This window comes from Carassius gibelio, chromosome B15 (genome assembly GCF_023724105.1).
Source record: "Carassius gibelio isolate Cgi1373 ecotype wild population from Czech Republic chromosome B15, carGib1.2-hapl.c, whole genome shotgun sequence".
Taxonomy (NCBI): Eukaryota; Metazoa; Chordata; class Actinopteri; order Cypriniformes; family Cyprinidae; genus Carassius; species Carassius gibelio.
Genome location: NC_068410.1, coordinates 21,852,670 through 21,879,439, shown reverse-complemented (window position 1 = coordinate 21,879,439; position 26,770 = coordinate 21,852,670). Strand labels below are relative to the sequence as shown.

General features: G+C 38.8%; 3 protein-coding genes and 1 long non-coding RNA gene across 4 annotated transcripts in view; 2 read left to right on the top strand and 2 right to left on the bottom strand.

Annotated features, from left to right (window-relative positions):
• The window catches only part of si:dkey-77f5.3 (uncharacterized protein LOC326903 homolog), a 320,099-nt gene that overhangs the window by 197,416 nt on the left and 95,913 nt on the right, over window positions 1-26,770 (top strand). The gene's annotated exons all lie outside the window — the stretch shown is intronic.
• The window catches only part of LOC127972330 (schwannomin-interacting protein 1), a 211,522-nt gene that overhangs the window by 98,339 nt on the left and 86,413 nt on the right, over window positions 1-26,770 (top strand). The gene's annotated exons all lie outside the window — the stretch shown is intronic.
• On the bottom strand, window positions 11,629-15,196 carry LOC127972320 (uncharacterized). Its single transcript, XM_052575750.1, has one exon. It carries the CDS (start codon window positions 15,052-15,054, stop codon window positions 12,049-12,051), a length of 3,006 nt encoding a protein of 1,001 aa, XP_052431710.1. The 5' UTR covers window positions 15,055-15,196; the 3' UTR covers window positions 11,629-12,048.
• LOC127972349 (uncharacterized) lies at window positions 11,629-18,794 on the bottom strand. The gene is made up of 2 exons (XR_008157072.1): window positions 18,640-18,794; window positions 11,629-11,721 (listed from the first exon to the last, which is right to left on the bottom strand). It is a non-coding gene; the product is annotated as an uncharacterized LOC127972349 (long non-coding RNA).

The following is a 26,770-nucleotide window of genomic DNA, read 5'->3' as shown; positions in this document are numbered from 1 at the left end:
ACCCTGCCACTGTTATATAAACAGGAAATGACATATGTGAGGAAGAGTCAAGCACGCACACACACACACACACACACACACACAAAATACATATCATTTTTTTATTTTAACTTTGTGAACTGTGTTTTTTTGGGGGGACAGACGTATGTTGATGGTTAGGTACATAGTGTGTAAATTCATGTCAGTATGCTGTCCACAATGAGTCTCGAGCATATAAGGTGAACGAATATAAACGATTCAACTAACAATATTCCCTGTCATTGTGAATTAGTTCACAATCAGTTGAATATGAAATTATGCATATTAATGCACAAATCAACTCACATTGTATAATTAATACAATTACATTTAAATATAATTATAATTACTATTACATAATCCAGTCATTCATGCATTGTTTTAGGAATTAGGAAGCCAGCTGACTGAAGCATAATCTCCATTATGATGCTCAGATCTAGCTGTGTGTGTGTGTGTGTGTGTGTGTGTGTGTGATTAGTTTCACGCCTGTGACATCATCATCATTAATCATGTTGACTGACCTCAGCTGATTCTCTCTCCTGAGCATCTGCTAGCACCCTTCTGTAGAGATGCTGATGTGTGTCTCACATTCTGAAAAATGAAACTATTTTTTGCCTAATAAAGATGGTTTAAGGCTGTTGAGATGCCCTAAATGTGTGAGAATAGAGCGATAGCAGGGCATTGAGTTCATTTCTACTCATCTACTCTAGGTCTTCCTGCTGTTATTAAATTATTAACACAGCTCTCTCTCTCTCTCTCTGTATGTGTGTGTGTGTTCAGCTGTGTCTGTTGTCGAGTCCAGTGGCCTGTTTTAACCAGTGTATTCCAAGGATTATAGTGTTATGGCAGCAGCTTATATGAGCCTTTGGTGTCCCAAAGGCAAATATAAGAACCAGATGTCCATCTCTAAAGCACAAACATCATTTAATAATTCACATAATTATCTAGAGGAAGAGTAAATATTTAGCCGAACTGTATTGATGTGTATTTGCTCTAGAGAGATCTTTTAATCTCATTTTGTGGTTCACCATTGAGCTGGAGAGTAGATCCTGTACTTCAGTCACTGATGTTCTGCTGCTTTATTTAAAAACAGTAACTGGTGTTGATGCAGAGATGAACTCTTTGCATCGATTTGAGTTAAAGTCATGTTTTCAGTTACTTTACTATTACACATTAAGTGTTTGCAGTTTTATACTAAGAAATATTCCTTCTGGCAACCAAAATAGCCAGTAAGCATTTTTTTTTTTACAGTGCAGACAATCATGTGATTAATCGCGATCAAAAATTGTAATAGTTGCCCAGCACTAATATATATACTGTAATACATGGGCCCTTAGGGTTCCAGATTTATGACCTAAAATGGTATTTTTTGGAACCAGCCCACCAACTCTTAGTTCTTTAAAGAATATATCTAAAAGAATAACCTTTGATGCTTTGACTAAAAATGTTTATGTGAGGATTAGGTTTAGAGTCAGAGAACAGAAAACATCATTAGCACAATATTATAAACCACAAAAGTCAAAGGAAGTGTGTGTGTGTGTGTGTGTGTGTGTGTGTGAACTGATGAATTTTACATGCAGAGCCTTTGGCCTGTAACTGTAAGTTGATGAAAGTGGATTTTCCTTCATGGTGTGTTGCTCTAATACTCAAGAAGTTTCCAAATCCTGAAGAAAATGAACCCAGCTGATCCAGCTGAGCAGATCAGAGAAACTCTCTTATTCACCGGGAGTCTTGTGTTGAAAATTGAGCAGAGACTGAAAAAATATCCTGGTAACAAAATGTAGCCTTTATTATATGATGTATTTTTGCTATGTTTACCCTTATAATGACTGACCTCTTATATGGACGACTGAAAGTTTGACCAGAATTTCAGATTTATCTACACATTTACACTTACCTTATAAACAGATGCTTTTATCCAAAGCGACTTGCAGTTCAACAGAGCAATTCATCACAAAGCCAACAATATTTTTTAGTTTACAGTCCTGGTTTAATAGAACCCTTGATTTGGAAACAAGATGTATTTATTCAGAAAAGAGAAGAAACATTGTGTGTGTGCCTTGATTTATGGTTGTGTAATGGTATAGTTCCAGTTGAGATGTGTCTTCAGATGCTTCTTGAAGTAATGAAAGCTGCAGCTTGTGGAGGTTGGCAGCTCATTTCACCAGAGAACAACAGAAAGAGTGAAGGTGTTGTAAAATCAGTTTGAAGCAGTGCTGTACCTGTATTGCCCAAGCCAGTATGACGGCAGACTGCTGGGTCCACTCATCACAATGTTAATATGATTGGATTTTGGCGTCAGAATGTGTTGTACAGGTGAATGGCTGATGCTGTTCAGAATGAGATCATGTAGTTTCTGATATTTTTCCATGTTCTGACTGGTGTTTCCTTCAGCAGATGAACTTCATGATGGTAATCCAAAGTAAATGAGTGTTTTAGTTTGAAGATGGGGCTGCTAATACAGCTGTTGCTAAAGCACAAATCCACTGAATACACACAGTGTGAATTACTGCCTGAAGGGTTACACACATGAGAGGAATTGGCTTGTTATTCAAAGAAAGTGTGTGTGTGTGACTACAGTAGCGTGCCCGTAAGTGTGTTTCCCACATGACAGTGTTAGGACAAGCATAACACAGTGTACTCAGCTGAGCATGATTACAAAGAACCAGCCAAGATCAGTAAGAGTTATGCATCAGTGACCATACCTGTGTAACTGCTGTATGTATGTATGTATGAGAAATAACTGTTGGATCCCCAGGGTGGGTTGGAAAGTAATTAAAGTCTATTTCAATGTGCAAACGCTCTTTATTTTCTAAGGAGTTTAGCAGAGAGACACATTATTAGTAGTAGTGGTAACATTTATAGAGCACTTTATGACAGCCATAGTGCTCCAGAAAGCCCACCTCGCACCAGCTATTAGAAGAGAGGACACAGAGGCAGTGTTTAAAAAAGAAAAAAACATCCAGGAATTTTTTGAGACCAGAAATGTTATCTTCAATCCCAGCGCTGACCGGACTCTACACAGCATAACTTCAGCATGAAACCAGTTCCCTTTCATTCAGTCTTAACCATTGACACCGTGAAAACAGCCTGATCTCACACAACCAACAGTGTGTGCTAGCCTAAAACGAGCATCTAATACTCCAGAGGATGTTATCATCCCACATGCAAAGCCTGAGCTACCCAGTGACACATTTTCTGCTTTGAGTCAGCCAGACCCCTCCATGCTTTCTCTGAAACAGATGAATAACTCATCTGTGGCATTCGAGTGTTCCATCCACATAGATGCCTGATACCCAAACCAGGCAGAGCAAATGCAACAGCTCATGCTAGAATGAGTGAAAGGGAGGAGGAGAGAAGCCTTGCAAAATCTTCACCTTTGGGATTTTGGGAGCAACGCATCCAGTCTTTGTTCTCCAGGTCCATAAAAAGGCAAGCACTGGGAACATGGAAAAAGCTCTGCCAACTGAAAATGTCCACCTCGATGTGGACTGCCCTCGAACACATACAAGAGAACATCACAGCCCATCGTTTAGAGTTAAAGACTCCTCCTCTTGTACGGCTTGAGACAATTTCCCAGGGTCCAAAAACATTGACATCTAGCCGTTCTGCTGGCAGAGCTACCATCATTCAATGTAACCTGATCTTCTTGAACCAGTTCACTGAATCAAACTGAATTGTTTGAAATGGTTCGCATCTCCAATACGTCCAATATGTTGGCTGGGTTGAGGTGCGTTGGGACATACTTCCACAGACCAGAACAAGGGGATTGATGGATTCTTTGGATTCTGTTGTGTACGTAGACACAGAATCTTCTTGACTGGTCCTGGATGTATCCCAATACAACCTAGCTATTTTTGTAGTAGGTGATGTTGGCGAACATTTTATCCATCTCTGAAACAACCATCTCAGCGATCTCGATGGTGAGGACAGCCACACAAAGCTCAAGTCTTGGGATGGTTAGATCAGGCTGAGGCGCCAACTTCGCCTTCCCGAAGACAAAGCCAATCTCAATCTGTTCTTGGTGGCTTGTCACCTTGATGTAGGCTACGGCTGCTATTGCCTTGACTGATGCATCTGGGAAGATACAGACTTATTGTCTTAGAGCACCTGCTGTAGAGAATGACGTATAAGGACGTGGTATCTGGAGTCCCTCCAGGTCTTGGAGCAACTGCTAAGGGGTGGTGTTGGCGCAGTGGATAAGACACATGCCTCTGGTGTGAGAGACCCGGGTTCAAATCCACTGTGAGACACCAATGTGTCCCTGAGCAAGACACTTAACCCCTAGTTGCTCCAGAGGCGTGCAAACACCTACATATAAAGCCATTTTACGTTGCTTTGGATAAAAGCGTCAGCTAAAATGAATAATTGTAAATGTAAAATGTTTCCATCTAGTCCATTCAGTCTCCATGTCTTTGGGGATAGGTGTGTCCCAATCCTCTGATTGCTTAGTTCTCTAAGTATGAGTCTTCCATGAACCGTGATAGGTGTGAGGAATCCTATAGGATCGTAGAGCACTCCTCTGCGAGTGAAGCAATTTTGTGTAGCCTGACGTTAGAAGCTGCAAGCATCTTCTGTGAAGGACCCTTGGATGCTGATGGCTTCTTCCTCTGTGCTGAAGGACTTCAAAGCATTGTCAACATAGAACTTACGGTCGATGAATCTTCTTGTATACCTACCCTAGTCGGCTTCTGCTTTCTTAGCTGCCTGCCTCTTCTTAAATTGCTTTGTTCGTCCAGTGCATTCTCTTGGAATCCTTCTTGCAGTCGTTGGGGAACACACTGACAAAGCAGATCTTAGCACATGTTCTGGCACTCAATCCTTCTTCTCATATTTGATTGCACGTTGACTTAACCTCCCGGATTTCTGCTTTGTCTTCCTCCCTGTCATCGTCTGAAGTGGAAGGGGGCGACTTAGATTTCCAGGTAGGTGGGTAGGGGTGAAGTGCTGTCCCATGAGTTTGTGATAATTTATGCTCTTCTCACGAAAGCCTCTGCATTTCCTCAGAGGGTGAAGCTTTCTATGCAGAGAGAAGTGTTTGTTGGGATCAATATGTTCCATACATTCTCCACAATCGGCCTTAGCAGTTCCTGAGACCTGTGTCTTGTGAACGTACACTGATGCCTAAGCAGGTTTATCCCACTTACTCTTTCTCTCCACTGGAGATTGCATGAAGAAGTTAAAACTTGGGTCAGCGAAAGCCCTTGTGCCGATGAAGTCTACCAACATGGAGAAAGGTGGAAAACTAACAAAATGTTCCTGTTTCAATTCAATTCAAGTTTATTTGTATAGCGCTTTTTACAATAGGCCTAATAACTCTGAAGGGGTCCAAATAAGACAAGCCTAAAAGATAAAGATGAGCATCACGTTAGTTCAAAGTGATTATATTTTGTTTCATTTGATTTTGATTTTTATTAAGTTAATTTAGAAAAACATTTGCATTTTTATTCATTAAATAAAAGTTGTAGTTTTTTTAAGTAACGACCAAGCAGGCAGCAGCAGACAGTGAGCTGATCATAGCCTATGTTTGAACAATTTAACATTCTCAAATCATCATGACTTGTATAAAATAAAATATATAGATATAAAACAGTTCAAGCATTTAACAATGTTTAAACGTTAAAACTACACACGTGCGTTGTATCGAATAAGTTGTGCAGTAAGTGCAAGCTAGTTTTGCAGGACATGTAGGCACCAGTGCCATCACTTGCATTTTTTTTCAGTGGATATGCCGTCATTTTTACTGATAAAGGTAACAGTAATACATCATTCGTAACTGTAAAGGGTCTACTTTTTTGAATGCACTTTCAATATCAACAAAACGTGTGCTTCACAAAAATTAACTGAAACTCCGCGAATACATGCCTCACAGACATAATAAATATATCTATAGAGAGTTTTTAATTATTACTTAACGAAATAAAACAAATCAAAAACAAAAACTCTTTCATTATAATCATAATCCGTAAATATGCACTTCTCTCTAAAGGTGCAACTCATGAGAAGATGGCGAATCAGGATAAAAGTGAAACTCTGCCTATGTTCATAATATTTTAAATACAGGCCTATAGTATATAGTCTAGTCTAGTCTAGTCTAGTATATATAACATATATATATATATATATATATATATATATATATATACATATATTAGGGCTGTCAAATGATTAAAATTTTTAATCAAATTAATCAGAATTTTCAGTGGATTAATCAGGATTAATCACTATTTGCAATTACAACTGAATCCTAACCATTTTCTTTCTTAAATGTATACCAAAAGATAAATAACAGGACACAGATACATAATTTTCATGTATTGATTCATCAATATGTGGTTCTTTTTTTTCTGAATTTCAAAAGTTTAACATTTACTTAGATCAAATTTACCTGAGCACTATATCAAACCATGCCATTTAACTACAGATAGTGTAAGAGTTTTAGGTGAACCAGTGGTTAAATATAGCCACATATCTATGAAATTATGCATATGCAAATTATAAGAAACTCGAAAGAAATGAACTCAGAAACACAAACATGCGCCACCATCACATAAGCAGCACTCTGGGCACTCGTTTTTGGGAGGTGTTCAATTGCTCTTCCACAATACGGATCGATATTTTCACGTTCTGAAGGCTTCAAGTGCCAGTAAAACCAAGTAAAAATGCAAATGCTTTTCCAAACAGCTGTAATTTTCGCTGCATTGCATGTAGGCATTCTGCGCATGGGCAGTGTGAAACACAGGATGCTATAACAGGAAGAAGCTCCAGCGTATCAACTACCAAAGTCATCTCTGTTTATCGAGCTTGGCATGAATGTATTTGAGAGTAACTGGGGTAAAACCTTAAGCTTCTTCGGTGTTTTCGTCGCGGCGCTCGCCGCTGTTTTTAACTATCTTGAGAATTCAGAGATCGACGAGACATTCCTGACCTAAATAATTTGTCACACTGCGCATGCGTGAAATGCGTTAAAAAATTGGACGTAATTAACAACAAACAACTAATTAACGTCGTTAACGCGCTATTTTTGACAGCCCTAATATTTTTGTGTGGTTTTTTTTTTTGGATGGGCTGGGAGGAGCTGAAGGGAGTCTCTTTATTACTTTATATTTGCATGTATGTTTTAAACCCTGGCTAAATTCTTAACCATTAATTTTATTTATTTTTAATTAGCAATTATTTTACAAAGGAGTCTGCGTATATAACTTAATAAATGACATGAAAGAAATCGAAAGAAATCATGAAACCAGTGACGATTCATACCCCTAACTGTAGAGGTCGAAAATTCCTCTTCCACTGTGTAAATGAGCAGAGAAAAGCCTCATGACTGTGTTATATCTGTGCATCAGATTGAGAAAAATGCATCAGGTTTGTGAGGGTACATCCTCATTAGTCTTTATTCTAGAAATGTCTCTGTAAGCCCAGTGAAAATCTCTGAAAATCGTATGTGTCTCTGTGGCTTGTTTAAATGGATTCTCTCAGACACTTTTCCTCCACTATATCATCAGAGTTCATGAACTGAACTTCAACTCTTCAAACAGTATCGTTCAAAAGAAGTGTGGAGGCTGCATATACGCTTTGACAACCTGACACTTTTTCTCTGGCTTTTCAAAAGCATGATTTAAACCAGCGAATACAATTTATTTTTTTTACATAGTACTTCTCTGAAAATCATCAAATATAAATAATGTATTGATATTCTGCATTCTAGATTGTGTTTTATGTATTTAATTAAAATAGCATAGGTTTGTGCTACAATTGACTATTTAAGAAAGTGTAGCAGAGGTTCTTCTTGCTTTGGAAGACTTCACTTTCAGAATGGTATCAGACTGGCAGATATTTCATTGGTTTTGTTGGAATATGTCTTAAAGTATTTTGTAAGGCCTAAAACATAATCACTGGTTTAGATACAATATTTTCTTTAGAATTCAGCCTAGTTCTGTCATGAGCAAAGTTCTCTTTCTGTAAGGTGGAGAGCGCAGGGCTTGCTCTATTTCTCATGGTTTAATTTTGTTCCTGACCCAAGAGTCAGATGTTACCAATGTGTTACCATTAGCACTGAAGTGTATTACTATGATGACATCAACACAAGCTCTCAAATCCCAAAGATCTGTCACTGAACGGCCTAAAAACTGTGACATTATGACCACCAGATATTCAAGCATTTTAATGAGGCATACATTGGCCTTGTTTGGTCTTTTTCATTTTTTGCAAGACTCAGCAACACTGGTCTCTCTGGACCATAATGATTGCGATTCCCCAGGACCACAGGACTGTGAAAATCTGTGACTTTGCATACCCCTCCTCTAGATCTAGATTTACATTTAGCCATTTACTCTTTCGCAGAATTTCAATAATTAGGACTATCAAGTTAAAGGAAAGGACTGCGTTGGAAAGACATTGAGTCACACAGGTTGAATTTGATGGTTTTTCTTCTGGCATTGTCACACATTGGTGCTCTCAGAAAATCTCAACACAAGTTCAGTGTAGAACCAAGATTGTCTTTCATTCTCTTTATCACCTTCCAGTGATCTCTGCCCTTCCTATCACACACAAATCATTCAGACAACTTCACAATGTTGGATATGTTTCCTCTGACAATCATGGTGCAGCTCAGATCAATGAAAAAGCACCCTTCACACTGAAATCAGACATGATGAGGAGCCTTGTTCAAATCATGTCTAGTCAGTTTGCTCAAACCATGCAGAAGACTATGTGATGACAAATCTGTCCATCTAAACATCATGTTAGAAATGAGATGTACACTGAACAGAGTGACCTGGCTTTCAGGTCTCTAAAGAATGGCACAATGCTTACGTGGATTAAAGCAGCAACCTTCTGCTGACTCATTCAGAGCCTTGATATCAATTTATCTACTCTAATGACCTACCTAGACTGCTCAATAGTGTGACAGTAGCCCACTTGTTTGTAAAACACAGTAGAGTTTCCAGTAATGAGGTGCTTTTCTTAAAGAGAGGAAGTGTTTCACGGCTATAAGATCCACTACTGTTTGTTCTGTGAAACATAGCTTGATCAAACATCTTACAGCTGAACAAACTGAATCAATAACCAAACATGCTCTTATAAACTGTCCTCTCTCATAATGAAGCTTTGGGACATTTATGTAGCACAGCAAATCCAAGAAACAAACCAACTCATAAAATTCACTGCAGAATATACATACATACATATATATATATATATATATATATATATATATATATATATATATATATACACAGACTACCTTTAAAATAAAAAATTATGCGTGGTTCCGCAATTCTGTTGTGGTCTGAAAACACTGCTCTACTCCAGTGGAGTTTATGATTATTAAGTGTCGGCTGTTCTATCTACCGAGGGAATACACATCCATACTGCTCAGTGCTGTATACATTCCTCTCAGCTCCATCTACAACAACAGGAGTGAAGCACTAAATGAACTGTACCAGCACATCAGTGAGCAGCAGACAGCCAATCCTGATGCTTTCTCATCTTATCTGGGGATTTCAACCACGCAGCACTCACACATCTAGACAACAAAGACTCATACGTCAGAATGCTGTTCATAGACTTCAGTTCAGCATTCAACACAATCATCCCTCAACAGCTCATTCACAAACTGGTCCAGCTGGGGCTCAATACTTCCAACTGGCTGTTGGATATTTTGACTGGAAGGCCTCAGGCAGTAAGAATTGGCAGTAACACATCCAGCACCATCACACTGAACACTGGGGTCCCCCAAGGATGTGTGCTGAGCCCCCTCCTGTTCACTCTGCTGACTCACGACTGCACACCGTCACACAACTCCAACCTCTTCATTAAGTTTGCGGGTGACACAACTGTGGTGGGTCTCATTAGCAACAGAGATGAGACCAAATACAGGAGCGAGGTGAGCTGCCCAGCTGAGAGAGTGACTTCAGGAAAGTGCACACTCAACATGCTCCTCTGACCATCAATGTAGCGACTGTTGAGAAAGTGAGCAGCACCAAGTTCCTGGGTGTGCACATCACAGAGGAGCAACTGACAACACTGGAGCACTTGCCAAGAAAGCACAGAGGCGTCTCTACTTCCTCCACAAACTGAGAAGAGCCAGAACCTTCTACAGATCTGAGTGGATAACGAGTCCAACTCTCTAACCATTAGGCCACGACTTCTCCGCTAACTTTGTGCAGCATTGGTCTGCTCACTACCTCATTCAGCATTGAACTCTTCTCATTCAACTACCTCTTCAGTCAGCTTAAATAAAGAACTTCTCTCCGAGCTTTTTGTCACTTTAATCAGACTGAAAACGCTCTTTTGCACTACAATAATTGTATCTGTACTGTTTGTTTACTTCACTGGTTTGCACTCTATCTGCCATGTGCCTTCTGCTGCTTTATTTTTAAAAAAATGTACATGCCCTTATTTGTATATTTGTATAGTTGTATTTTATATTTAGTTTGTATCTATCTGTATTTTATGCACTACTGTTAGTGTTATCTGTATGAACCAAGGGTCTGAGAGTAACGCAATTTCAGTTCATATGGAAGAATTGACAATAAAGCAGACTTTGACTTTGACTTTGATAAATGGTTGTTTACAAGGTTTTCGACTGATCTGATATCAGTTTTATGTATTTGAGCATGTATTTGTGTGTCTCAGGACAGACCTCATTTGGAACAGAGCTGAGTCTTGACATGATGTGCAGTGAGTGTGTTGTGCGGTACACATGATCAGCTGAAGGCAGTGACGGTTTCTGGTGTTGGCTGACATCGTGCCAGTTGTGTTGAATGTGGCGTCTCATGACTCTTGACAGCTGGCATTGAGCAGCACACAGGTTTGTGAATCAGTGACAGTTAGCTCATTAAAGCGCTCGTCTCTGCGCCAGACTGTGCCATTCATTAATGTGCGATTCTTTGATTGGATTCTTACTAATCACATTCTTGTCATTTGGTGGGACATTGGCTGACAGCGTTCTGCTTGGCCTGTGTTCATTCTGATCCAGAGTGTGACAGCATGCCATATTTGGCCTAATTCTGTTCTCCATCCAGATGCGGGTGTGGGATGTTCTGTACTCCAACATGACACACACACACACACACCCACGGATGACAGCCAGGGCTGTTCCCCTGTTTTTCCTGGTTTCTCTTTTTATTTATTTTTTTATTTATTCATTTTACCTAGAAAATGGTTCAACATTAAGTGAATCTGGAACATGAATTTAGATCAAATAGTGTGGCCTTTGCCTTTGCTTTTCAGGACATTCAAGAATCTACCTTCTTGAAGCTGTCATGACAAAGGTTTTTTTTTTTTTCACTTTCATGAGTAAGCATAAAGCTGAACACATATTCATTGACTTTTATTTTCACTTTATTGTTCAAATAGTTACAAATTTCATATATGAAAATATGTGTAAACATTTTTTTGAACAGCTGGGAATCTTGTTAAAGTCATGGCAACATGGCAAACTGTAATATGTAATATGTAATATGGTCCTGTAATGCGTGAGCAGCACTGAATGGTGTTCCGATCAAACACCAGTGTGATTGCAATCCGTCAAATTTTTATCCTTTTTACTTCTTTCTAATGTATAAGCGTGATTTGCACTCGAATAACATTCCGTAGTCCAGAAACTTTCTTTAGGTAAAGTTTAATAACAAAATTAACTGGAAAAATGTTACACGGTCAAAAAACTGTTTCGCTTCAATATTGCATCACAAAAAAAAACTAACGGCTCTGGCCGGAAATGACATCATTGTCAATATGAAATATAATGCACATATTCAATTATTTACTTCTAGAATTATTTACAATTCTTAACACACAATTATTTATTTATTCCACATCTATATAAAAAACAAATAAAATGAATAACATATGGCTCTTACACATCCGGCCCCTAATTGGTTGGGCAGGAGACCAAACAATTATTATAGACATTAATACTAAGAGCCCTTAAACTTGGACATTTATGCATAAGAAATAGCTACTTAGTTCTTCCACATGTTTCTTTAATTATCTTTACTCTTGATAGTTCCTTGTTATTCCTCATGCTTAAATTGCTTCCTGAATTAAGCACAATTTATTTACAGGTCTCTCCAGTACATTTGTTTTGGTCTTTAACTTTACACGGCGTACAGTTCCACTGGAGTCTGGTATGGTTTGAATTACTCTTCCCATTATCCATGAATTGCGAGGGGAAGAACTGTCCACAACTAGAACCACATCGCCAGTTTCAAAGTTCCTTTTTAATTTTGACCATTTACTGCGTTCTTGTAGAATGGGCAGGTACTCATGAGTCCATCTGCTCCAGAACAAATCAGCAAGGTATTGGATTTGCCTCCAACGTTTTCTCGCATATTGGTCCTCCTTATTAAAGACACCTGGTGGTAAGCTGGGTTGAGTTTTCAACAACAATAAGTGGTTAGGTGTCAGAGGCTCAAGGTCATTTGGATCTTCTGAGGTACTAGTTATTGGTCTGTTGTTGACAATGCTTTCCACCTCGCACATGATGGTATGAAGACTGTCATCATTAATAGTCTGTTCCTTTAAGAGAGCGTTGAGTATCTTTCTTACAGTACGGATTTGACGCTCCCAAACCCCACCTTGATGAGAAGCAGCTGGACTGTTGAAGATCCATTTAATACCTCTCTGTAGCATGGTGTTTCCAATTTTGTTATGGTCCAGGTTCCTCAGTGCTTCTCGCAATTCTCTTTCTGCGCCGACAAAATTTGTTCCATTGTCTGAGCGCATGACTGACACCTGTCCTCTTCTACTTATAAAACGTCTCAAAGCGTTTATGCAAGAATCAGTGTTCAAACTATCTGCTATCTCAATGTGTACTGCTCTGATTGTTAGGCAAGTGAACAACACTCCATACCTTTTTACAGTACTCCGACCCCGTTTTATGTCGAAGGGTCCAAAGTAATCTACGCCCACGTTCGTGAAAGGGGGTTTATTAGGTAGCAAGCGGTCTTCTGGCAAGCTTGCCATTTTTTGCTCACCAACTCTTCCATTGAGTCTGCGACAAACTGCACATTTATGGATAAGTTTTCGAATTGCTGAATTGGCTTGGGGGATCCAGAATTTTTGTCTGAGAATAGATAACATGTAGTTTCGACCACAGTGTCCACATCTTTGATGAATATCATTTAAAATGAGAGTTGAAATCTTGGAGCATTTTGAGAGGATTGCGGGATGTCTGGATTCCTCTGGCATGGCTGCTCTGTTGAGCCTACCTCCCACTCTTAGTATCCCATCCTGAAGTACAGGGTCAAGCTTGAACAACTTACTTCGTTTCTTAACAGGAATATTCTTTCTCAGAGCCTCAATTTCATCCTGAAACTGTTGTTTTTGACTGAATTGAATGAGCTGAATTTCTGCTTGGTTCAGGTTTTCCAGGCTCAATGACCTTTTCTCCATTGTTGATCTGTATTTTTGCATTTGCTCCTGTAGAAGAGATGCTTGTTTTTCTGGGTCTTTCTCTAATTGAGCAATGGACTCTTGGAATTGTCTCCTTACTTTACATAACTGTACAAGTGTTTCTTTTAGTCTTATCATCCATGCCACTGCCTTTTTCAGACGAAACCAGCTTGAGTAGAAATCAATTAGCTTGCTTACAATGTCCTTGCCTTCTTTAATGTTAAGAACATTGACTTTGATTTCACCTTTGATTTCAGGGTCTTGTTGTGCTCCTTGATTAATTTGATCTCGGCTTTGTGGCCATTCTTCTTCTGGTTTCCACAAAAAGTTGGGCCCTTTAAACCATCTTTCTTCTTGCACAAAGTCCTTTGCTTTAAGACCTCTAGTAGCTTGATCTGCAGGATTTTCTGCTGACTTGACAAACCTCCATTGTAATGAAGTAGTAGCATCCCGTATAAGTGAGATCCTGTTTGCTACAAATGTTTTGAAGCGTGCACTATCATTGCCAATGTAGCTGAGCACTGTAGTGCTATCCGTCCAGAAAACCGACTGCTGTAGTGGAATTTGAAGCTCTTGTCTAAGTATTTTGTCTACTTTGACGGCTATAGTTGCTGCTGTCAGCTCAAGTCTAGGGATTGTGATTTGTTTGAGAGGGCTAACTCTCGACTTTCCCATCAACAATGAACAATGTTTCTGATTTTGTTCATTTGTAAGTACAAGATAAGTGGCTGTGCCATACGCACTCTCACTTGCATCAGAGAAATGATGCAGTTGCGCTTCTGTTGTGTTACCAAACTTTTCTGGTTTTACACACCTTTTGATCCGAAAGTCTGAGAGGTGATTTAAATCTTCAAGCCATTTGACCCATTGATCAGCTCGTTTACCGTCAATCTCTTCGTCCCATCCATATCCTTGTTTGCACATATCCCTCAGAAGAAGCTTGACTGGTAAGATGAGTGGCACCAGAAACCCAAGGGGGTCATAAATTGAGTTAACAACCGAGAGAATACCTCTCCTACTGAATGGCTTCTCTTGTACCTTGATCTTATATGTGAAAGCGTCATTTTCTGTACACCACTGGATGCCAAGTGCTCTCTCAATAGGCAGAAAATCCTGATCTAAGTCAAGGTCCTTTATTCCACTGGCCCTTTGATCTTCTGGAATAGACAATAGTACTTTTCTACTATTGCTTACCCACTTGGTTAGGCAGAAACCTCCTTCAGCGCACAACTTCCGAACATCACTTGCTAAGTCAATAGCTTCTTGTTCTGTGGACACAGATTTCAGGCAGTCATCAACATAAAAATTGTGTATAACTGTTTCAACAGCCTTCGGAGATGCTACTTCTTTTCTGTCCTCAGCAGTCCTTTTCAGTGCATAAGAGGCGCAGCTAGGTGACGAAGTGGCTCCGAATAGGTGCACCATCATCCTAAATTCTTCTATAGGTGCATTCAAATTGCCCTCTGGCCACCAAAGAAAACGAAGCAGATCTGCATCCTCCTCAGGAACCCTCACCTGATAGAACATCGACTCCACATCTGCCATCATGGCTATTGGTTCTTCCCTAAATCTGGTAAGGACACCAATGAGTGTGTTTGTGAGGTTCGGACCTTGTAGCAATTGGCTGTTCAAGGACATGCCTTGAAACGAAGCAGTACAATCAAAAACCACTCTTATTTTCTTTTTCTTTGGGTGGTACACCCCGTGGTGTGGTATGTACCAGACTCTGTTGTCATTGCGAACAAGCTGTTCGGGGGGAACTTTAACTGCATATCCTTTGTCTATTATAATTTTCATGAAGCTACAGTAATCTTCAAGCAAACTTGAGTTCTTTTGAAGCTTTCTTTTCATGTTAGCAGCACGCAGTTCGGCAACATATCGATTATTTGGCATTTTGATTGCTTCATTTCTCAGGGGTAGTCTTACACAGTAATGCCCATTCTCAAACTTAGTCTTTTCCTGCACTGATTGCATGAACTGTTTGTCCTCCACTGACATTTCCTCTTTCTCCTCATAGTGTCGCTCTGGGAAATCTGTGTTGTACTGTTGAATCAACAATTTCTCTATCTCCACCACTGAGAGACGATTAACTGTATGATGTGGCAGTTTGGACTTTTCTGCAGTGTTGCTTTCTTTCTTGATGGGTCCATTCACCACCCAACCCAGTGCAGTTTTCACAGCATAAGGTCCACCCTGTTGACTGTTTATGATGTACCATGGCTCCATTGCCTTTGCATTGTTGGCTCCAATCAGAAGGTCTACATTTGCATCAATATTAGGTATGCTTACTTCGTTTAAGTATGGCCATTCTTTTATGTGTTCTTGTTTAGGAATGTTCTCGCTTTGAACAGGGATACTGCTGTGTGTGAAGACTTTAGGTAACTCGTAATATTTTGTGTCTTCCAATGCACACACTTCCAAGTCTGTGAGAATGAAACTGTTCACTATCTTCTGCTCATCTGTTTTATTTTGACACATAGTGCTCAGTAGAATTTGAGTTGGCTTCCCTTTCAGGTTCAGTTTCCTTTGCAGTTCACCAGTACAAAATGTAGCTGTACTTCCTGCATCCAAGAAAGCATATGTTTCTACATATCTGTCACTCTTCTTCGACTTGACTTTTACTGGCACTATTGAAAGCACACAGTTATCTCCTCCAGACTCTGTGTTCTCACTTGATTGGTGATTAAGGGAGACTTGGGCACATGAGATCTTCTGTTCTTGTGTTCCAACATCTTTTGTACCTTTTTGGTTATCTTTAATGTGCAGAATGTCTGGGTGTTTTTGAGAACATTCTTTACATTCCATTCTCTTTTTGCAAGTCTTGCTAAGATGGCCTTGAGTTAAGCAGCCAAAACATAAGCCTTTAGACTTCAGGAAATCCACACGTACATTATGTGGCTGCTCTTTTATTTCACTGCATGACTCTAGAGCATGATCCTTGGTGCAAAACATACATGGTTTTTCAAAGGCGTTGAGGCTCTTGGGGGAACTGACTTGTTTCCTGGACACAATTTGAGGCCTTCTTTCCTCCATGCAAATGTTGGTTGCAAAGCTGCTCTTTATTACTCCTTTTTTAGTAGGATACTTTTCTTTCTGATTTCCCTTTGCTATTACAACATTGCGATGGTCCAGTATGTCACCAAAGAGAGGGTCCATGGCCACTTTAGCTTGACGATCAATGAAGTCAACTAAATGAGTGAATCTTGCTCTGACTCCTTGTCTCTCTTTGATGTCGTAAGCTTCTGATCGCCACCTTTCTTTCATCTTGAATGGTAGTTTTGACAGTATAACTCTCATATTGGTAGGATTGTCCATTTCCTCCATGAACTCTCCATCTTCCATTGTATTCCGACAACCAATCAGAAACAGAGCATACGCACTCAAAGCTTTACCATCATCAGACTTGATCTGAGGCCACTTTAAAGCTTTATCAATATAAGCACTAGCTATGATTAGCTCGTCTCCATAATGTCTTTGGAGCAATCGTTTTGCTTCCTTGAAACCTCTGCTTGAAGGCATATATTCACAGCTTCTTACAATCTCTTGTGGCTCCCCAGCGGTATACTGTTCAAGGTAATATAACTTGTCTTTTTCATTGTCTATCTGGTGTTCTATGGTATGTTCAAAGGACCTGATAAAAGATTTGAAAGTCAGTGGATCACCAGTAAACACTTGAATGTCTTTACTTGGAAGCTGAATTTGTCTTTGCTGTTTCACAAGTAATTCAGTCAAGTCATTTTGCTTCTGCATAATTTGAATAAGGCTGTCATCTGTTTGACGATTGTTACTGTGGCCTGTGGCTCTTGATGCGTCAAATGGTGGTGCAAGTAACACTGGGCTTGAGATGGCCTTCATTTGAGTTTTTTCCACAGATGAATGATCTGGTGAATCATTACTCAGTTCTGTTTTCAGCTCTGAATACTTCTGGTGGATTCCCCTCCTTGGCTTAGATTGTACACTGCTTCTGCCGTCATCTGATCGTTCATACTCTTTTAGGACCTTTAATTTAGCATTGCTTTCTGCAAGAGCTGTTTCTATTTCAAGTTCCTCCATTTTTGCTTTAAGTTGCATTTTTTCAATTTCAAGTTGTTGTTTCTTCTTAAGGGATGCTGCCCTTGCTAGCAGAGCTGCACGTTTTGATTCTTCTCTTGCGCAAGCTGATGATACTGAGGAGGAAACTGATCCACTTCCAACATCTGAATCATGTTTTTTAGATTCACTCTTGTTTGCAGATACCTGTGAGACACTGTCGTGAGGACTAACATCATCCTCCATATCAACATTATCTTTTTGGCCTTTTTTATCACCAACAGCAGCTATCCAGTTTCCTGTTTTCTTTTCAAATTCTCTCAGGGAGTCCAATTTAGGCTGAAACCAATTTTGTTGATCTGCAATCTTTTCATCTTCAGGCAAAAGATCTTGTACTTGCAAATTTAACTCAGTAAATTCGTTTAGCAATTGTGCAAAGTCAAGTTGCATCAAATCTTGTACATTCTGCAGATTTTCTTCATCAATCATCAACCTTTCAATGGCTTTGCTTTTACTGGTAAGAGCAGATAATTTCGCTCTTCTTAGTCCAATGCGTCGATGAAGCTGTTCTTCCAACGCTCTTTCAGTGGGTTTAGGCGCCCTCTTGTGTTCAGAAAGTGCAACGTCCTCTCCCTCTTCAGCCATCTTAATTCAATCAATGCACAAACTGCTTGCAGACGATTAAAAGTACGCAAAGCACCTTTCTGTATCAATCGTATACATTCCAGTTTCTTCAAACATGCATTGCCTTTTTATAGCTGATTTAAAGTCCGTTACCTCAATCAAAAGAGCCGAACTTTAACAAGTAGCGACGTTCTTCTCTGTGACGCAGTTTTAAATCCACTGGAGAATAAAGCACTGTCCCCTATTCATATTCCACGATCGTTAAACATTTCAGTGTTCAAACACCGACGTTGATTTCCTTGATGATGTCTTTACCGTCGAATCAAGTGCGCACCTTCCGCACACTTTCTTTTCTTTTCATTGCGAGTTTTTTGACTTTCTTTGTGATTGCAATCCGTCAAATTTTTATCCTTTTTACTTCTTTCTAATGTATAAGCGTGATTTGCACTCGAATAACATTCCGTAGTCCAGAAACTTTCTTTAGGTAAAGTTTAATAACAAAATTAACTGGAAAAATGTTACACGGTCAAAAAACTGTTTCGCTTCAATATTGCATCACAAAAAAAAAACTAACGGCTCTGGCCGGAAATGACATCATTGTCAATATGAAATATAATGCACATATTCAATTATTTACTTCTAGAATTATTTACAATTCTTAACACACAATTATTTATTTATTCCACATCTATATAAAAAACAAATAAAATGAATAACATATGGCTCTTACAACCAGGGTTCTTTTAGGGGGATTGAATCTTGCACAACAGGGGCTCTATTACAGTACGATCCCATAATGCACCACTCCAGCAGCATGTCAGCTCTTCATCTCTAGAGAGACAGAGCACTAGCCGTCTGCTGTCCTTCTCCATCAGTCTGTCTTCCGTCTCTCTCCATCTCTGCCAGCCAGCTGTCAGTTTTATGTCATTCACTTTTTTACAGCGATCCCTCCCACATCTACTTTGCTTTATTCTCCTTGGGCTATTTTCTTTCTCTTCTCATGTCTTTCTTGGTCTTCCTCTAAGTGGAGAAAACACTCATTAATAGTTTGTTTGCTTCAGTCTGGGGAAACTCTGCTCTCTGGCGTACTTCAGTCCATTTGAAGATGGAGCATAAATGAGCTCGACTCCCATCCATAATGGCTGAGTGCAGTAAAAGGCCTCTTAATTGCCCCACAACAAAATGTCAGCTCCTGTCAGATCGGCAGTAAAAGAGAAGGGTGATTCTGAAGCAGGATCAGGTCTGGCTCTATCTAACCTCATCTCATCTTCTAAACAGTTCAGACAGCACATCATATACTCATAGAACATACACAAGCACACACTTCATGTATAATGCATTGTAAAGGTATTCATAATGTATGTGTCATGGGTTGCCAGGGGAAAGGAGCTTGAAGGAGGACATAGGAGGCAGATAGTCTAAAGAACAGAGTCTTTAATAAATCCACATGCAACAAAAGGAGGAAACAACCTCTTTACACGACGGAGACAGGACAAACAAACTGAGGAAAGGCAGGGCTATAAAAACTAATCCAAATGATGGACTAATAAGATAATTAATGGAAACTAATTAACAAATCAAGCAACAAAGGTAAACTAGGTCAAGGCAGGGAGAACAGGAGGTATTCATAAAAAAAGCAGGTTATGTGACATACCCGGGTATGTTTGAGGACAAGCTATTAGTTAATGATGAAGCACTAATATATGTAATAAATAAGGTAATATATTATTCTAATATGGTTATTATATTTATTTTATTGTCATTTTTAACAGTTAAATTATAAAACACTTTGACAAGGTAATGTTTCATTTATTATATTATATATTTATTTGTTACATTTTATATTATCATTTCACATATGGATCAGCATTTTCTATAATGTCTAAATTCTACTCATCAATTTGTCACTTTGTTGAGAATGTCTTGTGTCTAGACTTTATTTAATTTAATTTCAGACTGGTCGTTAATGTGGTTTCATAGCAGGTGCACTTGATGACTCTGACTGGACTATGAGCCGAGGTCTTCAGCTTGAAGTATGGCAGGACTTGTTGATGGGATGGAGGCAGATCTGAATGCGAGTTTGCAGTGGATTGTAAGAAAAGTGAAGGGTTTAAGTGAATGAATGACTGAAGACGTGCTGTATACATCAGTAGAAAGAAGTCAGTAGTTTCAGCAGAAGACTGTTACAAAAAAAATTACAAGGTCAGATATTATGCATGGATAAGTCATTGACAAGATGTTCACAATCATTAATAGATGCATATTTTAATTTCATTCCAACTATAAAAACGCATAATACAATACAAATGCAATTTCATTGTCTGTGATTTTGAATACTTTTAACCAAATATTCAATATGCATTACATGCATTCATTTTACTCACAAATCAATCCCTCATTAGCCTGGAGACAGATGTCTGTATTCATGTGTTCAGTTCTGAACAGGGAGATATTTCCACAGATGAACAAGTCAGCATCATTTTGCTCTTCTTGGCACAAGAGAACGAATCAGCTTTTGTCCAAGTGTTGATTAAATGTCAGTCTCGTAGTGTCAGGATTGTCAATCAACACTGGTGAATCTCATTCCACCGTCACACTCAGAAACACAAACTAGCACAGATTGGCTTCTGAAAATGTTGAATTTGACAATAACCAGTCTTCATTCATGTGTTTTGCACATAAGGATTGGTGTGTTTCTGAGGTTAAGAGATTAACCGCAGGTTATCAGACTGAATGCCCAGTAATTATTACTCATGATAAAGCAGGCTGAATATTCTGCAATGAAGGAACATGTCCTTCTGTAGGTCAGAATTTAGACTTGCAATCTTAAAAACTGAAGGTTTAAAACAGAGATGAACGTAAAAACATAGTGTGAGCAGGAGGTTTAGACAAAGAACAGAGCACTAGAAAAACAAGGGATGTTCTTGTCACCAATTAAAGCCAAAAAGCAAACGTTCCTTCAGACAAGAAGAGGCTGTTCCATTTGGACCAGTGATGGCTCCCTCTGGACCTGTTATCTAAGATAAACAGCAGAGCCGTAATGGAGGTGCTGATTCGGATCTCAGGACTTCTTCAGTTACCATGGGGACACTGGCTGCTATTTCAGGAGACAGCTGGCCGAGATAGGACAGAAATTGGCCCAATTTATGCATAGTGTGCTGTGGTGGTAAAATAAGGACAAATGCTGAGGGTGCAGTTGATTGTCCCAAAGGAGACGTTTAACAAACACAAGGGCGAACAGGAGGCTGAAGTGTTGTGAAGTGGGTAATGAGGGAATGCAGTGGCTGTTATTGTGCTGTGATCCTTGTTTCTGTTGTTGGAGGTGTGTGTCAGCCAGTGACATTTCAGAGTTCTGACGCCATGTGACTGCCACAAGATGTGGGTACTTTCTTTCCCTGTGTACCTCGGAGGAAAGCAGCCGCTCTGATCTTTCACAGCACTGTCATAACTCATATGCAGAAGTATCAGGAAGTCTTTGATCAGTCATGTGTCTCGCAGCAACCGTCTCTGAACTGCAGTGTGTTTACCCTGCACATCACATGTCACTGAACTGAGTCTGACCTCTCATAGCAAGAGTGTGTGAACTTAGCATGCTGTCAAACTCTTGTGCCGACTGGAAGTGAGCTAAAGGTATAATAGCCCTCATGTCTGGCGTTATAGCATGTCATTTAGACTGTGGCTAATATAGCAGATATTCACAATATGTTTTGCCTACCTTTATTCATGTATGCATTTCAATTACATGTTATTTATATGAGGGGCCATACAAGACTTAATTCATTCTGGCACTCTCACATACTTACATTCTCCTTTCACATACATATATTCTTGCTTTCACACTCATACATTCTCCTTACACATAGATATATTTCTACTCTCACACACACATAAAGTACATTCTCCTTTCACATACATATACACACATACATATATAGAATGTATGTATGTAAGAGAAGAATGTATGTATGTGCGAGAGAGAGTATAGTAGAAACGGAAGGAGTAGAGTTGAAATGGCAGGAGTATAGTGGAAACGGAAGGTGTTTAGTGGAAACAGAAGGAGTATAGTGGAAACAGAGTATATTATTTAAATAACTCAAGACTCATTGCGGTATATTTATTTTTAGATTTTTATTTACTTATTTATTTTTTCAATCGCAGCTCTGCGTGCAGCAATTCAGAATCAGAAAGCCTTTATTGCCAAGTGTTTACACACCGAAGAAATTTCGTCAGGAGCTTCCAGTACAGAAAGTACAAACATAGTGCAGACACACATATATAATTAAGGAAATAAAACTAATAATAATAAATAGTAATAATAAAATATTAATTCAGCCCATCTGATGTTTTTGTTTTGTGCTCTTGCTTCATGTTGCATATATTTTTTGTTTGTTTGCTCAACAAAATAAACATTTAATACATGTAAAAACAAAAAAACAAAGAAGAATAAAAAAGAAGAAGAACTAAATAAATTGGCAACGAGAATGGGAATTGGCTCATTTGTTGTAAAATAAATACAATCCTGATCAGTGCATCCTTAACTGGAATAGTTAGGCCTGAAAAAGCATGGTTTATTTCAGTTTTATCTTTGAACTATTGTACCTATTTGTGCAAAATGGTTATTGGTATTTATTACAATACAATGTAACAGTCAACTATGAAAACAATAAGCCTTATTGATTGATTGATTGATTGATTGATTGATTGATTGATTGATTGTGGCAAGTTCTGTGGACATTTTGCCAGGGAGAGTAAAAAATATTAAACCACTGGACGAACCGGACCAGTAGAAAATTTCTTAAGCTTTAAGCCCGATTAATATGATCAAAATCAGTGAATTAACACTTGTACACAGATCTGTCAAACACATAGGTTACACAATGATATGTTCAAGTTAAAAACTTAAAATATGCTCTTTAAAGAAAACAGGATGACTTTGAATAGCATAACTGTAAAATTGTGAGGAAGAGCTGAACAGGTCTTGCACATGTATTACCTGGTCTGAGAGTGACTTCCTGATTAAACAGGAAGTAATGGATACCAAAAAAGATAGAAATATATATGTAAAAGGAGAATGCATGTGTGTGAAAGCAAAAAAAAAGTATGTATATGAAAGGAGAATGTATGTGCGTGAGAGAGAGAGGAGAAATGTATGTATGTGAAAGGAGAATGTAAGTGTGTGAGAGTGCCAAAATGAATTATGGTTTGTACGGCCCCTCATATATTTAACATTGTAACATATAGTCATGCCAGTAAAGCATTAAGAAATAAATCAGTTATGATAACATAAAATTAAGACATTTTGTGAAAATCACAATTACTTATTTATTTATTTTTTTTATACAAACTTTTTAATTGGACTTTTTTTATTATTTGTTATTATTACTTTAAGAAAGTTTTAAGATTAAATGTTAAGATTAATGTTCTATTCTGTTCCCTTAATCAGTTCAAACTGAAACATCGATCAATTAAAAATTCTGATTCAACACTTTTATTTTATTGTATTTTATTTTATTATCACTGTATTTAGCATTAAATATTTTAAATCCACCCTGTGACTCTGCTTAGGACAAGTGGTTTAAAAATTGCATGGATGGATAGATGAATTATGAATCATTGTTCTTCTGATTGAAATAAATAAGTCTCCTTTTGGAACATTTCAGTATTGATACATAGTATCTTTAAGCTTAAATGGTCAACAGATTTTAGTTGTATCACCCAAACTTACATTTAGTGGAGAAGTTTGTTTCTCAATTTTGATTTAAACCTAGTTTTCCTCAGCTGTGTGAAGTTGAGTTTTTAGATGAGAAATCTGCATTAGGTACAGGTGGAAAACTGAGATGTCTTAATTGATTCTCGGCAAAATCATGACAATAGTAAATATGGCATTGTCTCCTCTTTATTTTTCCTTCTCTGCTGAAAAAGTATTTTTCAGTTGATCCATTATTAGACGTAAAGCCATCAGCAGAGACATCTGTCATTGCTTTATATTGTTACGACAGAAGCGATGGGTAAATTATTGGAGTAATCTTTTCATATCCAGCACTCCTTTGTTTGAATCGCTCTCATCCTGCTTTTTTAAGTATCATTGATCTTGAGGGAATTTGCCGCCGGTAACAATCTGACATGCACAGCGATGCAGGAAAGATAATAAATGCAGTTATTACTTTTCATCTCTCTGCCTTTATTCCCTGGAGGAAGGTCATGGGGAATCCACACACTTTATATGAGATGATTTTCATGTGTTTTCACCGATACTCATGCCCCTTTATAGGCTGTGTTGCATAAATTAGCACACTTTCATTTTTGCCTGTGTATTCGCTTATCATTCTGAATCTCATTCAGACTATCTCTAACAGAAGATACTTCATTTCTTGTTGGCTTGATTGCAGTAAATGAATAGGCATTACAATGACCTTCACTAAAATCTGTCATTGATGATCCTCTTTCACATTAAACCACTCTCAATCACAGCAAAGATAAACAAACACATTTCCTCAAACCTATACTTTCAGCTGCATTTGGGAAATGGGCCAGAATTAACCAAACAGATTCAAATGAACTTAAACCTTTATGACTTCATAATATCCTCCACTAACCTGCTAAACAATGATATCTGTGCTATTTGTGCTCACCTTGACTTGATACACGTACTGTTTGACTCAAATTCTCAAGCCTTTTATGCAGTTATGCAAAATGACATGTAAACCAGCTTTCCCTAGAGATCCATAGCATTTCCTCTTGAAGGGCACCTTGATGGACTGGCGGTGGCAGCGTGGCTGCAGTGGTTTTTGGGTACTCTGTGCTGTCACATGGCTCACATGTCCTGTGCAGATGAGATGCAGATGCACTAATGTGGCTTCCGTTTCACCATTTAGACCCTGTTTTCACCTGCATTTAACACTAACCTCTTTGGTAATTGAATCACCAAACGCATCTTAATACCAACAAGAAATAGACCTTTGGAGTGATCTGATTTGGTCAGTCAGCATTTTAATCATATTATAGCTTTTCTGTTGGGTACCTAAATCATCACACTAACTTTACAACTTTAAGTTCTTAAGTTCTTCTTTTGTTCTTTTTCTATGATGACGGAGATCAGCTGCAGGAGTGAGAGGTTGTCATAGCAGATAGATATAACATGCACAGCTTTTCTGTAAGTGTTGTGTTAAGTCTATATTTGTCACGATAAATTTAATGTTTGAAATCCAGTATAGACATAATTAAATACAGCCATTTACGAAGTAGGCTTTCATTAAGCAAATAAAGGAGTCAATATATCTGACTAAATCTCCTCCTCCTGACATAAATGATATGACATTTCATGACAATTGATTTTGTATTCATTCTGAATAAATACCCTCCTGAAAACCATCAATCTTGTCTCCAATCTGCTATGTAGGCTGGAGTCTGGGAAACATCCCGGAGAGACTTTCAGTCCATCCACTTTCACTCCTGTGGACAACTTAGTGCTTATAATTTACCTGTGCTGCTCATCTTTGGAAACTGAAGAAACTTGAGGAAAACCAAATCCTGGCTCAGCCTGGGCTCGTTCCTGCTGTGAGGAGACACCGAGCAACTCCTGAAAATCATTTAAGGTTTCTGATTGTGATTATAGAATTACACAACATAACTGCGATGTCTGGCCACGCTTAACTAATATTCTATGTAGAATGCTATGAATGGACCTGTGGATCACCTAGGTCAGATTGTCTGGATCCAGGGTCATCAAACATTACATCTTTGTCTGGTTGTTTTTGGTTAGGTCTAGATTTCTCTAAGGGTAGGTAAACATTTTTAAATGTGTTGGTTATCCATTTATTCCAAACAACATGTGAGTAGTTCACCAAGGGTTACTGTCACCAGGAGTCTCCAACTCTGGAGAGCTACCGTCCTGCAGACTTGAAGCTTGAATTGTTCATTAAATTATGTAATTACCATAATTCCCAAGGTGACAACATGTGACCTTCTACTCAAAGCTGTCCACATCCTCACTCTCAGAGCTAGTGCCTAGTAGCACCTAGATGAATGTTGCAGTGGTCATGTGATACAGTGGTCACATGGTCCAAGCTTTAGCTCTCAGAACATGCCGAGCATGTGAACGTTTTGGTGTTGATAGTATTGCTATAGAAACTCAGAATTCAGTTCTGAGCCCAACATCATGTGTTGCCATCCTGAAATCAAGCTAATCTCGACATGGCATGAAGTTCTAAACCGGTTTTAACACACCTGTCTTTACTTATCAAGTAACCCTGAACACCTGATCTGCTTTGTGTGTGTCTGACTGGTGTCGGAGCTGGATTCTGCAGGAGTGCAGCTCCCCAGGAGCAGGGTTGGAGACCCTTGTCATACACAAATGTACATGGGTAAGGGGATAGTAAGTTTAATTGGACTTATTGAATCATCATTCAATTTCCTGTTGCTCATCCAGTGGCAGGTTGTGGTGGCAGCAGGCTACATAGGGCCTACAGTATGTCCTTTTTTCCTAGCAACTTTTTCCCGCTCCTCTTGGGGAATCCCAGGCATTCCCAGGGAGGCCAAGAAATAGAATTCCTCCAGTTTGTTCTTGGACTGACTGAAGGTCTATTCCCAGTTGGACATGCCTGAAACACCTCAGGACTCAACCCTGACCAGATGCTTAATCCACTTCAGCTGGCTTCTTGCGATGCAGAGGAGTTATTCTACACTGAGTAACTCAAAGATG

Excerpts from the sequence above, each read along its gene's own strand:
- LOC127972320 (XM_052575750.1), bottom strand. The coding sequence starts at position 15,054 with ATGTCCTTGAACAGCCAATTGCTACAAGGTCCGAACCTCACAAACACA.